Below are 13,598 nucleotides of genomic sequence, written 5' to 3'. Positions count from 1 at the left end.
AAAAAGTATGAGCATTTTTATCATAAACTTGCCTCAAAAATTGTAAACCAAGAAAAAATAATTGTACTAATTCATGGGAATTGGCAGGACCAAAGATTAAGGTTTGCGTACTATCAGTTATTAGAAACTTCTGCAAGAGGATGATGGGGTGGGGTGGGGTGTTCAGCTACAGACAAAGCCACACTATGGCAGCTAAGCATCTCAATGCAAGAAGCACCAGGGTTATCTTCAGACATTGTTACTCTAGACCAGCCATTCCCCAACCTCCAGATATTTTGGACTACAACTACCAGCATTCCTGATCATTAGCCATGGCGGTAGGGCTAATGGAAGATGAAACACAAAACATCTGGAGGACACTAGGTTGGGGAAGACTGCCCTAGACTGAAAGTTAAATCGTGCCTTTTGCTGTGCAGCCACTAATACTATGTAGTGCCAGAACATTTTGTAGACATGCTGCTCTTAGCATTTTTAGTATTGCTTTATTTTTTTTACCTACTGTTTGCTTATGAATGTTTTGTATTTCTATTTGAGTATTAGTTTTAATTTTTGTAAATCATCCTAGAAGCCATCCTGGTGATATGTGGTATATTAACATTAAAAAAAAAATAAACAGCCACCCCAGGCATCTGCTTACAGTTGCCCACATTCTGATCATGTCTTCCATTCCAAGCTGAACTGGGCCATCTTCCCAGCCCCTGTCCCCCATTCATATATGGAAACAGCTAAGAAAATAATCTTGGTACTGAAAAGTGAAGTGTATATTTTTTACTATTGCTCTCTTAGCACTTCCTGCCTTGTAAGTCCCATGGCATGGTTTGAAGGCATATGAGGCAGCCACCTTGCTGAAGCTAAGCAGGTTTGGGTCTGGTCAGTGCTTGGAGGGGAGACTACCTGGGAACCACATATAGCCACCTTGAGTTCCATGATGGAAGAAGGTGGGATATAAATGTAATAAAGAAATAAGTAAAATACTATCTTACTGTCCGGTGATGTATAACAGTGGACTATTTTCTTTTCATACTTTCTATAAGCAAGAGTTTTAGATGTCTTGCTCTCCTGTTTAGTTTATCCAATTACATTTTTCAGTTTCATCAAACACTGAAGATGCATTACATAAACTAAGGGCCCAATGCTACGCATATTTAGACAGAAAAAAGTCCTACAACTCCCAGTATTCCGCAGCCACATGACTGGTTGGAGAATGCTGGGAGTTTAGAACTTTTTTCAGTCTAAACATGCATAGGATTGCTCCTTAAATAAGTTCAAAACTTTTGAGAAAAGTAACAAGCATGAACTATGCTTAAACATTCAAGAGAAAAAACGTACCTGACATATTTTTTCCCATATTTCATCACATCCAGCCTTTTCTTGAAAGCTAAGTGCCAAATCATAGTTCTCTGCTTCAGACCACACAATCAGCGTGTCCTTGAAAGGTTCAAAGTTATATTTAGTTGAGCTATATTTAACATTTTAGAACATTCTGAAGATGAATTTCTTGATGCAAAAAAATCAGAGAAAAAAGTAAAATGTTTCACCTGCATATTAGATTACATTTGAGGTATCAACAAAACAACATAACCTAAGAATTCCCATACTCTATTGTCAGTATCTAACAAGTTGGTGCAGGGAAATTCACATGCATGGCACAATGGCAATGCCCATACAATTCTAACTTGTAGCATCCAGTTGCTGCTGATCAAACTATGGTTCCTGTATATAAAAAGGTCATTTATACCAATGCCATCACAACATTTTGTGGCAAGTCGATTAATTTCATAGGGTAATTCTGACTGGGTTCGCACGATTGGGGAAGGAAAATAAGCCATCATAGCTTATTTTCCCACTCCGTGCTCGTTTTCCCACCCCACACATGCCAGTTGTGTGCCGTGTCATTACCATAATTACCCACACTGGGTGCAGTTTGCCATGTAGTCCGACACCAGTGAAGTTGTGTGATGGGGGTGGGTTATAAACCACTCCACAACCCTAGAACAAGCCATGGGTTGTGGGGTGGTTTGTAAACCCACCCGCTGTGCAACCTCACTGGGTTTAAACATGTCAAACTGCGCCAGGTGAGGGTAATTATGGTAATGACATGGCATACAACTGGCATGCGCAGGGTGAAAACAAGCTATGATGACTTACTTTCCTTCCACCATCGTACAAGCCCAGTCTCTGTGTTATATCATGGTTTATAGGAAATTATGCTACATAATAGTTGTCAAACCTGCTGTATATCCATTTTGACAAGTGGTTATCATTTTTTTCCTTATTCATTTTTCCATATCACTAATAAGCTGTACAATTTGTATGTGAATGTACTGCATACAATATTCCAAATGTGTACATCACAGACTTGGGTAATGGCATTATAATTCTCCTCATCATAAGTGACTAGGGAAGGCCAAGAACTTACTGCAGCATGCCCTCTGCATTGATCTTTACCAAAGAATAGCTGAAGGAACCAGCACAGTTTCTGTCTAGTACCACAAGAAAGGCTAACTAAAAGATACTTTTGCCACTCTGGAAGAGGATTGGATATCCAATGCCACACTCAGTCCCCATCCGTTAATTAGGAAGGTAATTAGGAAGACAATTCCCTTTCTCTAAAGCGTTTCTGGGACTTTTCTCAGGATCGGACTTTTCCATAGCCTGAATGAACACTCAGGCCTGGTTTAGACATCATGCTAAAACCATGGTTTGTTGTGATGAGGATGAGCAGATGAAAACCTCTGACTTGCATGCTCCCCCCACCCTTCCCTCCTCCTTCATGTGCAAGAGGAAGACGTTCCAAGCTTTTGGTCACAATTTTGAACAAACTGCAATTTCTCATTACATCTAAATACAGGAAACTATGGTTCAAACAAACCAGGAAAGAACTGCAATACTGATTTGTTTGAACTAACTATGGCTGGAGCTGCCCAGTTTCCCTTATTTCAATGCAATGGGAAATTGCAGTTTTTTCAAACTGCAAATGAAAACTTTAAGCTTCCACCCCTTGCATTCAAAGATGTATTTTCTCCCCCTCACGTTTAACTAAGACCAATTTATTATTTATTTCTTACTTACATTTCGATACCGCCCAATAGCCAAAGCTCTTCTCATCCTTGTCAGAACAAACTACAGTCCAAATGCTCTGGAGCAGATTGGGGGTGGGGGGGAATTGCTAAAAATTGTGCCCTCCCCATTTTGCTGATGGAAGCCATCTGTCAGCAGAGGGAAAGTAGTTGGATTCTGCCCATTGGCAATTGATCTGGTAAGTTTCTGGTGAACATCACTAGACTTCATTGTAACTATTTACACTGCAGTGCACCTAACTCACAAGTCATCTATTGTACAGATGACTAAGACCTTTAAAATCTTTACATATGAAAAGATTCTATGGTATCAGAACCATAGTGGTATCAAAACCATGAGAAATTAAGCTGGTGATGTGAACAATTACCATGTTATTGTTACAACGTAACCAGTGAAGCATAAACAAACACACTTGCGGGGTCATAGTAGCAGTTCACAACCCAGGTTGCAAGAGCTTAAGCAGTGTCAGCTTGAAAGCACCTTGAAACTGATGTACTCATAGGAACAAGGCCCGATGTCTTAAATTTTCCATCAAAAATCTTACTTACACAGGGAAATATAACTGATTATAGATTGTTACCTGTTGCTTCTGGTATGCAGTATTTGGATTGATTTTGGACTCCAGAAGAAGAGAACCTGAAAAGGAGGAGGAAAGAGTTTATGAAGAATAATTTAGAAAGTCACTACTGATTCTGCAAATAGTATTCTAGGGATGTCAAGTATTGAAATCATGTAACATTTTATATCAGTTAAAGTACTAAGTTAATGTTCTATTGATTTTTTGAAGGTTAGAATGTGTGAAGCAACCTTTGCTAGGTTAATATTCTGAAGACTTACTTCCCCACACAAAGGTTTCAAGGTATTAAATGCTGTGAAAAACATCCCAGAAGTGAAAGCAACATATACAAAACATGCCTCCTCTAAAGCCTTCAGGAGGGATAACAGAAAAGATGCCAACATTTTGTACTGTGGTAACCAGCCAGCCACTGTTACAGAGATAAGGCAATTTTGTACAGGACATTAGGGCTGGAAAACTATTTCTAATCCCTAGCCAAATTTCTAGGTGCCAATATCAAGCTTCCAGGCTTTTATGCAACAAGGCACTGAAATCCCACCCCACCCCGTTCAGTTAAAGGCACTGATTTGGGCTTGAATGGACTAGTTAGGTAAATAACATGGATAATATGAGCAGTTCTAGTTTGGGAAATAGACTGTCCCCATAAGACTCTGTCCTGCCCATCAGCACAGATCTATAATTGATCAAACCAGTGGGTCAACCTAAGGAATTGGAGAGCTGAGCAACTAGGAAGAAGAGGTGATTGGGTTAAGCCAGGGAAAACAAACCCCCTAGGACAAGCTGAAGAGAAAAAACATTTTAATGTTCAACGGTCTTGAAACATCTTGAATAGGGGTATTACCTTTGAGAGTGGGAGATGGGACAGCATTATTACGTTTTGTGAAAGCAGTGTATGGCTCCAACTTTTTCTTTGATACATTTTTTAAAAGTTAGGCTTCCCAGTTTTTGTTCCCCACAATCACATATACTTGAAGTCTCTTTTTTATTATCTTGTGCAAAACACATTCTACAATATCAGTGAAGAATTCACATGTAGACAGAAATATTTTCCAGGATTAAGTCATTGAACAAATGAACAGACTGATGTGGTACCTAAAAGCACCTTTTAAATTCATCTCTTTCCCAAACCTCAACTAGTAGGAGGTTTTTCAGTATTAAATACTGAAAATGTCACTAAGTTAATGGTCAAATAATTAACACCCTCACCAGTGAGATTGTATTTAGTTGTGTTCTGTGCACTAAGGCTGCTGCTTTAATGCACAAAGATAAAGGAGGTTCATTGAAATTTAGGGAAATTGACAGATTTTCACTAGAGATTAAAAATAGGCTTATGTTAGAGACATGTTTTATTATCTTCTTTTAATACAAGAACAATGAAACAAACAGCTTAAAAGCAGCCAAGAAATATGTTATTTTCCCTAACCAGAGAGAACCCCTGCCCCAACAATCTGTAAAAGTAATTGCCATTGAATATATTTCAAATATACGGGACTGGAGCAGTATCCGTGATACTCTTAGGCAGTGATCCGGTACCCACCTACCTGGGAATAAGCTTCACTGAACTCAACAGGACTTAGTTCTGAGTAGATGTGTATAGGATTGCATTGTAAATTGCTATAAATGGGCAGAGTATCACAGTAGAAAAAGGCAATAGAAAAACAGTTTTTTTTCTTAATGCCAATTTTATTATAGTCTAACTATCTGTGTCTCTGTGTTGGGGAGAATCAGACAGTTCTGTTTCCCCACCCCCAAAGAATCAACTGGCCATCCTTGCAGAGGAGAGTGCCAAATGCCTTTCTTTGTCTGGGCTATACATTTTAAACACGCTTTGCAATAGTTGGCTCTGGCCAATATCAAAACATATATACAAACATATGGCTATTGGGCTGATCTATTATGGCTAGCACTATGTTATTTCTAAAGCCCACTAAGCCTCTAGCTAATATATAAAAGCTAGATGAGACCCTTTCCTCCTCATCACCCCTTTGCCAGCACTATGGTAATCAATTCAACATGGTGAATCCCATGCTGCTGGGGAGTGCCTGACTTTTCCAACTTTGTGCCTGAGGCTGTTTGCATGGATCTTTCCCACCTGATTGGTGACTTCCCATAAAGACGCAGACTGTTTAGAAAAGACCTATGAAATTGGCTCCACCCACACAGTTGGAGTGTACCTACATACTCCTCAGGAGTGTGGAATGACAACAGCTTTTGCACCATGGTGCATATGCATGTGAGCACGCATACGAGAAAGAAGGGTTCTTTAACATCACAGGATCCTTGCCCAAAGGGCACCCTATGCCCTTTGCTCCCTCAAAAATAACATATTAAATTCAACATATTAAATCTATGCCTTTCTTAGGTAGAACAGAATCACTGTTTCAACAATTTGTTCCTCAATGTAAACTATCAAACATAATAGCCTAAACTGAAGGAATAAAGGTCTATGGATTAAAAAAATAAAAAGAAAGAGTATGGCTACAAAATACAGAAAACAATGTATTTATTCATGTTTTGGAAGTCTGCCTCTTTTAGGACCCACTTGGGTCCAGTATACCTTGTGGTATGCTTGTCTTTACCCCCTACAGAAGCAGATACCAGTACCAAAGACTACTTATTTATTAAAGTTATTTATCACTTCTTTGACTGATGACACTCAAGGTGATGTACAATAACACATTAAAACAGCAACACAAAAGATAAAGCAAATCTGAAGTTGGATCCGCCTTCAAGTTGGAAAAGCTCTATCTAATCTATGGCAGATGTTTTCAATGTGCCTACTCCAGAATGCTAATGTCAGGAGTACAACTGATGGCCATCCAACCAACCTCAGCCCACCAGCCATGTATGGCATCTGACCAGGGGCATAATGGGCTTCCTATTTCTGCTGCTTGCCAGGGGTTGTCAAGCAGCTCGCAATCCAAGATACAGCTAATGGACTGTATTTATCTTGGTAGGTTACAAGCCCTGACTTACATACTATCAGTAAAACGTCCACAATGTTAGGTGTTCCATAGAACTATTGACATTTCATTGACATTTCTATACTAACAAGCTTGAAGTTTAAAAATAAATTAGTTTTTACTACCTTTTAAAAGTTTGGTAAAAGGACTTAGAAATTCAGACAGTGCAAGTAACACATCACCAACTGCATTCTTCTACTAAAATATTAAGTTCCATTCAAATGCTAAACACCCTCAGTTAACACTATGAGCCTATGCCTGTTTACCTGGAAGTAAATTAGGGCACAATCCCATGGGTTGTGCCCTTGATCATTGTAAGCCCCCAAATCCGGAGGCTTATGAGCATCCTATATAGAGGAGGAGGAGCAGTGGAGGCAATCTTCGCCTCCCCATCCTCTCACCCTGCATTTTTCACTAGATGGGCTTTTTTGCCTGTTGAGCAACAGCATTTCAGAGAGGGAGGAAAGGAGGCTAGCAAAGGCTCAGGATAGTTTGTACCCTCGCCTCCCCAGTCTCCTCCCCTCCCCCCGAACATCCCTCTTTCTCTCCTCTCCAAGGTTGAGTTGTCGATCTCGGAGGCCAACCAACATGGTTCTTTCGGCCCTGGCTGTGAGGGGGAGGGGGGCCAGATCTCCAATTTCTCTCTCCGGCCTCAGATCAAGCAATCTGGAATATTCTATGGCCCTCCGATGCTGTCTAGGGGCCACAGGATTGCTCCCTCCATGGGTTTTAATTCAGAGTTAATATGGTTAGGATCAGGCTGTAAGACTGAAATCTTGTACACACATTTAGAAGCAAGTCTCCCTAATGCCAGTAGAACTTACTTTCAAGTAAACAGGCGCGAGATCAGGCTATAAATCAGCTCTGCTGATTTGTTGTTTGATCTCTTGTCACCTAGACAACTAACTTTCATTTATTTTTATGTATGTATGTATGTAGGTTTAAGAAGAGGGAAAATAAGTTTTTACACAGCAACCTAAAACAAGGTCACTGTGAAGTTTAAACCAGTACTGGAAATATGATAATAAAACACATAGCTATATGGTTAAAGATCAAAGAAAGATCTTGACAAATGACAGTATTAACTGTACAAGTCAGCTTGAAGTTTAATTTGCAAGAGCCAAAGCAACTTCATATGGCAGTTTCACAAAGTATGTCACTGTGGCAGTCATGGAAGAAGTTTTATGTTAAAACAGATGTGCTTGTAAATGTAATTTGACATGTGTTTGACAGGCTAAAACTATTGATCTCCTCTATTATATACAGAGAGAATGGATGCTGACAAAAAATTGAAAGTGAATAAATAGCCTTCCCACACTCACCATCTGTTAAAATATGAGGATGAGTGAGACAACTCAAGGATTAATTCTAGAGGATTGTATCTACATTCATTAAAATTAATGAAAGTTTTGCAGTTGTCTTCCATGACATATGAAAGGCATCCTAAGTTATTTAAAGTAATTTGTAGAAAGTTGCAAGCCTGAGACACAATCAATTTGAAGTACTCCTGAAATATTTATTTGGCGTGGCCTTCTAACCTGCATTTTAATGCTCAATATGAACACTTGACAACAATGCTACAAAATTAATTAAGCCTATGAAGTCATCTAAACAAATTTTGTAGGACAAACCTTAAGATGTTTAAATATGTTTATATGCAAAATACAGTCATTAACACTATTTTCTCTAGCCTGGATATTACATCCAAAGAGACTGTGATCAAAACAATGTCCATCTATGGACTATGTTATTCTGACAGAACTTACAACGTAATACTGTTATTTAACTAACATCAGCACATGGTGGGAATGTTCTCTCCTGTCAGCCAACAAAACACATGGAGAATAATCCTTACCTGACTTCAGACTCTCAAATAAATTATTGGATGCAACTACCACCACACACCCTATTATACAACTTGAAATTTCAATACCTCTGATGTACACGTGTTCACCCATTCAGACATGCTTACCATCACTCTCTGCCCTGACTAGCAGGGACATGCCCTTCAGCCTTTCCACATAGCCAGAGGACACATGTCCAGTGCCACGATCGTCCCACTGTCTATCTTCATTCAGAGTATAAACCTTCACCCTCCTCCGGGTATCAGTCATCCTGCCTCTTGCCACACCACAAATGTCTATAATCGTTGATCGAGCGGAGATGTGATGGGGGGCTTTGCCCCCCTCAATAAGGGGGAGCAGAAAAGGGAGTAAGAATCCCACACAATACCCCAAAGAGTTCTCTTTATTGCCACTGCTAAAAGGGGGCCAATGCAAAATGGGAGCAATGGTACTATGGGAGCAGATAACTTTTTCAGGGAAGCAGTAGCAGCAGCTTCGCAGAATGCGAGAGAACAGGAAGCAGCGATACTAGAGTTGTAGAAAAAGCAACAGAACAACGAGGGCAGACGGGAGGGAATAGAGTAAAAATGGGACAGAGCAACTAAAGAGAGGCCTACTTACATAGGTGACAAAAAGCAAAAAGAATGGACGACCGAATTCACCACTGAGGAAGACTGGCACGAATAAGGGGGCAGATCAGGGTACTCCGGGGAAAGAAAGCGGCAGATAGTGCAGTGACAGGAAAGGTAAGTGGAAAGGATAGCTAGTTACATCAATACCACCCACCCCAAATGAGAAGTGAAACTGCCAAGTGAATGAAAAATCCGAGGGAAAATCAGGGGTGACAGGAGGAGATGGGGATAGCGAAGGTGACAGAGGTAGCCACAAGAAGAGGGGATCGGCTCGTCCTCTACCCGGCCCTATTGTGCAAGTAGCTGCCAGGCCCGAAGCCGCTTCTTCTGTCGCTCTCCGCGGGTCAGACTAAGGGACCGAGACGGAGCCGCCCCTTCTTCCCAGAGAAGGCCGCGGCCTAAGCCGGGGGCGGGGGACGCTGCCGCTGCCGCCGCCGCAGCCCGCTCGGGCGGGGGCGGGGAGAGGCGACGGGGCTCTGTGGGGCGGGCGCGCAGGCGGTCTCAGCGCCCCGTCTCCCCCATGAGCTCCCCTCACGCGCAGCGACGGCCGCACTCCCAGCCCGACTCCGCTGCCGCCATGTTCTTCCTGCGCCCGCTCCTCTTGCCGCAGCTGAGGCTCAGCCCAAGCTCCCTCGTCCGCTCCGCGTCGCCGGCTCCCGTCCGCGCACCGGGCCAGGAGCGGGGCCCTTCCGTGGGCGGGCTGGGTGGCCGACGCGCCGGCCGCTCGCGTCCTTCCGTCCCTGCCTCAGTCACTGCGCGGCCGCCATCTTGGTTTCACCTCTCACGGTGGGCGCGGGGTCTCCCAGCCGAAGGCGGCACGGGCCGGCCGCGCACATTTAAAGGGCCAGCAGCCCGGTTGGGCTGGCGGCCGCCTCGGAGCTGTGCAAAAAGGCGCGCGTCGCGCCTGTCTGACTGCTAGGGAGGAAGCGCGGGACGCTTTTCCAGCGGGGGGACAAAACACTTCCACGCGGGGGAAGAGCCATTTCTGAGGCCGTCTGCAGAGGGCCTGAAGCACCCAAGCGCGCAATCATGCTTAGACAGAGGAAAAGGCCTACAACTCCCGTGCTGGCTGGGGCGTGCTAGGAGTTGTACGGCTTTTTCTCTGTCTGAACATACATAGGATGGTGCCTTAAGAGTCTTGTGGCACTTAAAACACGAACATGTTTATTCTGGCGTAAGTGTTCGTAGGGAACAATCGTATGCAGATCGACGGTCACCTCCGACCCCGGGGGTGACCGTCTATCCAGTCCAGGGCGGAAGGAGCAGCGAGGAGCGGATCTCCTCGCTCCCCCCACCCTGCTGTCATGGATAGACAGCCGATTTCGGCTATCTAGCCGCAGGGCCTTGGAGCATGGAAGCAGCGTCCGGACAGCACATAGGATGTGTCATAACGGCATTTCCAACCTCCCTGGCCCGGCCCCGGGAATGCCCTGTTTTCACCGCTCCACGCTGCTCTTACGAGCATGGGGCCAATCCACGCTGCCCGCGGCGGGTTCTCGGGGAACTAACCTGGGATCGTGGGCTCCAAGGTCGGTTCCCGGGAACCGACCTATCCTCTGGCCGTCGAGCCGCTGACTAGCGGGCACAGGATCGCACCTTTAGACACTCAACTTCATCAGATGCAGATAACCTCAACTTGAGGTAACACTTCATGTATCTGAAGTAGACTGTGTCCACGAAAGCTTATGCCAGAATGAATGTGTTAGGGTGCAATGCTATGCATGTTTAAACAGAAAAAAGCCCTACAACTCCCAGTATGCCCCAGCTTGCGTGGCTAGCTGGGAAATGCTGGGAGTTGTAGGACTTTTCCTGTCTAAACGTGCATAGGATTGCAACCTTGGTCTTTAAGGTACCACAGGTTTCTGTTGGTTTGCTGTAACAGACTAAGGGCTCCATCACACAGGCGGAGAATTCCACATCAGTCCTAGTGCTTTCCCCATCCAGTATCATTGCAGGACTGGGTCATTCTCTTTAGATGGCTGTCCTGGTCATGTTATTTTTCATTTCTTTCCTTCTCACGGGGGTGGTAATGCCGCTCAGAGGCATCGCCACATTTCCACAAAAAAGCATTACACGCACTTGGGGTATAGCAACAGCTCCCCTGGTTTCTGCCCCTTTCCCTCCCCTTGTACGTTACTGGTGGATGGGGACTGACACGCAGACAGTCCCCCCATCAATCTCCCTGCCCCCCGTTCAGTGTTTTTGACAATCTCTTCCATTTACTCAGCTGTTTACTTGCTGGGAATGCACCCCAGGGGGCATCCTGGCAGGTCGGAAGGCTGACACACTGCTCTGCCGACCTGCCGCTCTGCTGACTTGCTGCGTTGTTCAGAATACTGCAGGCCGAAAATGGCAAGGACCCAAAGTGGTGCAGGCACGGGAAGGCGACACCCCGCAGTCCGTTGTCATCACCTTCACCATCGTGACCACACCTCCAACAACCCAAAACAGCCACCAACACACAGCAGTTCATTCATGCTAGGGGAGAAATACCTGGGGAGGTCACGGCACTCCATTTGCATATATTTGGAAAAATACCACATTTTTTCTGTTTGAGGAAAACATGGGATAGGTTGGTGGAAATGGTGGGATAATGACTGGATGATGACAGCGTCATGTAATGGACCCACATAATTCAGTGAGTGGCCAATCATGAATGTGCAATAAACTGGAGGTTTAGAGACGCCCTAACGCGGTTACCCCTCTGGAAATTCTTAACAGAGAACCTAGTCCGAGTTCCATGAAGGGGACAGATGACGTTCCCTCCTCAGCATTTATTTTCCATTTCAGCCATCAGGAACACTTCACGCATGGCATTTGTGGTATACAGAAGTAGTGAAAAACCAAGTACAGTGTTGTGTAAAAAACACAGATGGGTCTATTTTACCATATGTCCATGCGGCAGGGACTTGCTGCCAGTTCTTGCTTACCAAAAGTGTATTGACAAGACGGTCCCTTCAGGCTGTGGTACCCAAACTGAACTTTAGTCCCACTGCCTCAGTTTGAACAAGTCATTTGATCACTTGAGGTTTCAGCATTCAGTCACAATTCTGTAGTAGCCTTGCAATTTCAACAGCTGGTTTTTGTTTTCACACAATAAGCACAGCCCCAGGCACACCAGCCAAAGGATATCCCTGGCTGAGGTAAAAGTCTGGCTGCCACATAGGTTAAAAGGTTCCTATTTTACCAGCATCTACACATGATAAAATAAAACAACTGCGTGTTGGTATATGATGATGTGCACACTTCCCCCTTTGCACCGATGTATTCAAAACATGTGAAGGGCCCTTGGAGAATCCTCTGAGGAAGCAAGAGTAGCATGTTCTGTGCAACAACATCAGAGGGAGCAATTCTGTCAGATAGGTGGCCGCTGTCAGGGTGGAAACCGAGCCGATAGAACCCCAGAGCAGTTCTGATTCTGAGGAGGAACAGCAATCCATGGGAGAGGAGCGCGGTCATCTCTCACAGGCGCAGCAGCTGGCAGAGATTCCTCCTGCCAGCATTCCTGAGATAGTGACCCTGGCAGCGAGAGAGTGTGTGTGGGGGGGCTTGCTGGACGCCGACACTGGGAGCGACGACAGCTGGAGGGCGCGGAAAGGAGGTGTAGCGCTTGTTTCGCACGCAAGCAACAGTCGCGTCCTGAGGACCCAAGGGAAAGAGGGAGGAACTCTCTCTAGCCCATAAGTTCAGGATCTTCCCGTGCTTCTCCTTCAAACGGGGACCAACTGCCTAACCTGGAGCATAGGCTACTCTGCTGTTCCTTGCTTAGTCGCTGGTGATTGGCATCTGAAAGAGTCATTAAGTTGTAAAAGGATTAAAGCCTTGAAAAGAATCCTTTTGTCTGTGTCTTGAGTTAGCTATTGGAGTAGACTGAAAGAGGCTGCCAGGGCGCTCCTGACAGCCACCTCTGAACAAGGAGGCAACTGCCTATCCAATGCAGGGCGGGCAGAACATGGAGGGGACCTTCTCCTCTGCGGTCTGGCCACCCTGCACTTGTGGCTAGACAGCCAATTTCAGCTGTCTAGCCATGGGACTCCTTAGTGGAGTGGGGGGAAGAGGCCAGACAATGCATAGGAAGTGTCATACTGGCACTTCCGCACTCCCTGCCCCCAGGAACGCCTCTTTTTGCCCCACTGCATGCTGCTCATCCGAGCACGGAGTCTGGGGACAATCCACACTGCCTACAAGGCAGCGGGGGAGGGGGAGGGGAGGTGGTTTTCTGGAAACTGACCTCTGAGTGTGGGCTCCAAGGTCGGTTCCCAGAAACCGAACAATCCTATGGCCATCTAGCTGCTGTCTAGTGGCCATAGGATTGCGCCGTAATCTCTAACTAACACACTCTCCTAAAGTGCAATATCCAGACAGTAGTTATGTTAATCTGTGGCAGCAAAAACAACAAGAACTCTTGTGGCACCTTATAGACTAACAAATTTATTCTGACATAAGCTTTCATGGACTAGATGCCAGAATAAATACGTTAGTCTTTAAGGTGCCTCGAGAC

At 44.7% G+C, this 13,598-nt stretch overlaps 1 protein-coding gene across 1 annotated transcript in view; it reads right to left on the bottom strand.

The window, feature by feature from the left end:
* PPP4R3A (protein phosphatase 4 regulatory subunit 3A) overlaps window positions 1-9,885 on the bottom strand; it is a 42,656-nt gene extending 32,771 nt beyond the window's left edge. The window contains exons 1-3 of the mRNA XM_084840709.1: window positions 8,594-9,885; window positions 3,662-3,717; window positions 1,330-1,428 (exon numbers count right to left, since the gene is read on the bottom strand). Of these exons, the coding sequence (XP_084696835.1) occupies window positions 1,330-1,428; window positions 3,662-3,717; window positions 8,594-8,735 (297 nt within the window). The 5' untranslated portion in view covers window positions 8,736-9,885. The remainder of the gene's footprint in view (window positions 1-1,329; window positions 1,429-3,661; window positions 3,718-8,593) is intronic.
* Between the last annotated feature and the right edge of the window lie 3,713 nt (window positions 9,886-13,598).

The sequence above is a fragment of the Heloderma suspectum genome, chromosome 1 (assembly GCF_057233095.1).
Source record: "Heloderma suspectum isolate Gila_16-S chromosome 1, 16-S_ref, whole genome shotgun sequence".
Taxonomy (NCBI): domain Eukaryota; kingdom Metazoa; phylum Chordata; class Lepidosauria; order Squamata; family Helodermatidae; genus Heloderma; species Heloderma suspectum.
The sequence above is the reverse complement of the archived record's forward strand: the minus strand, read 5'-3'. Positions and strand labels throughout refer to the sequence as shown.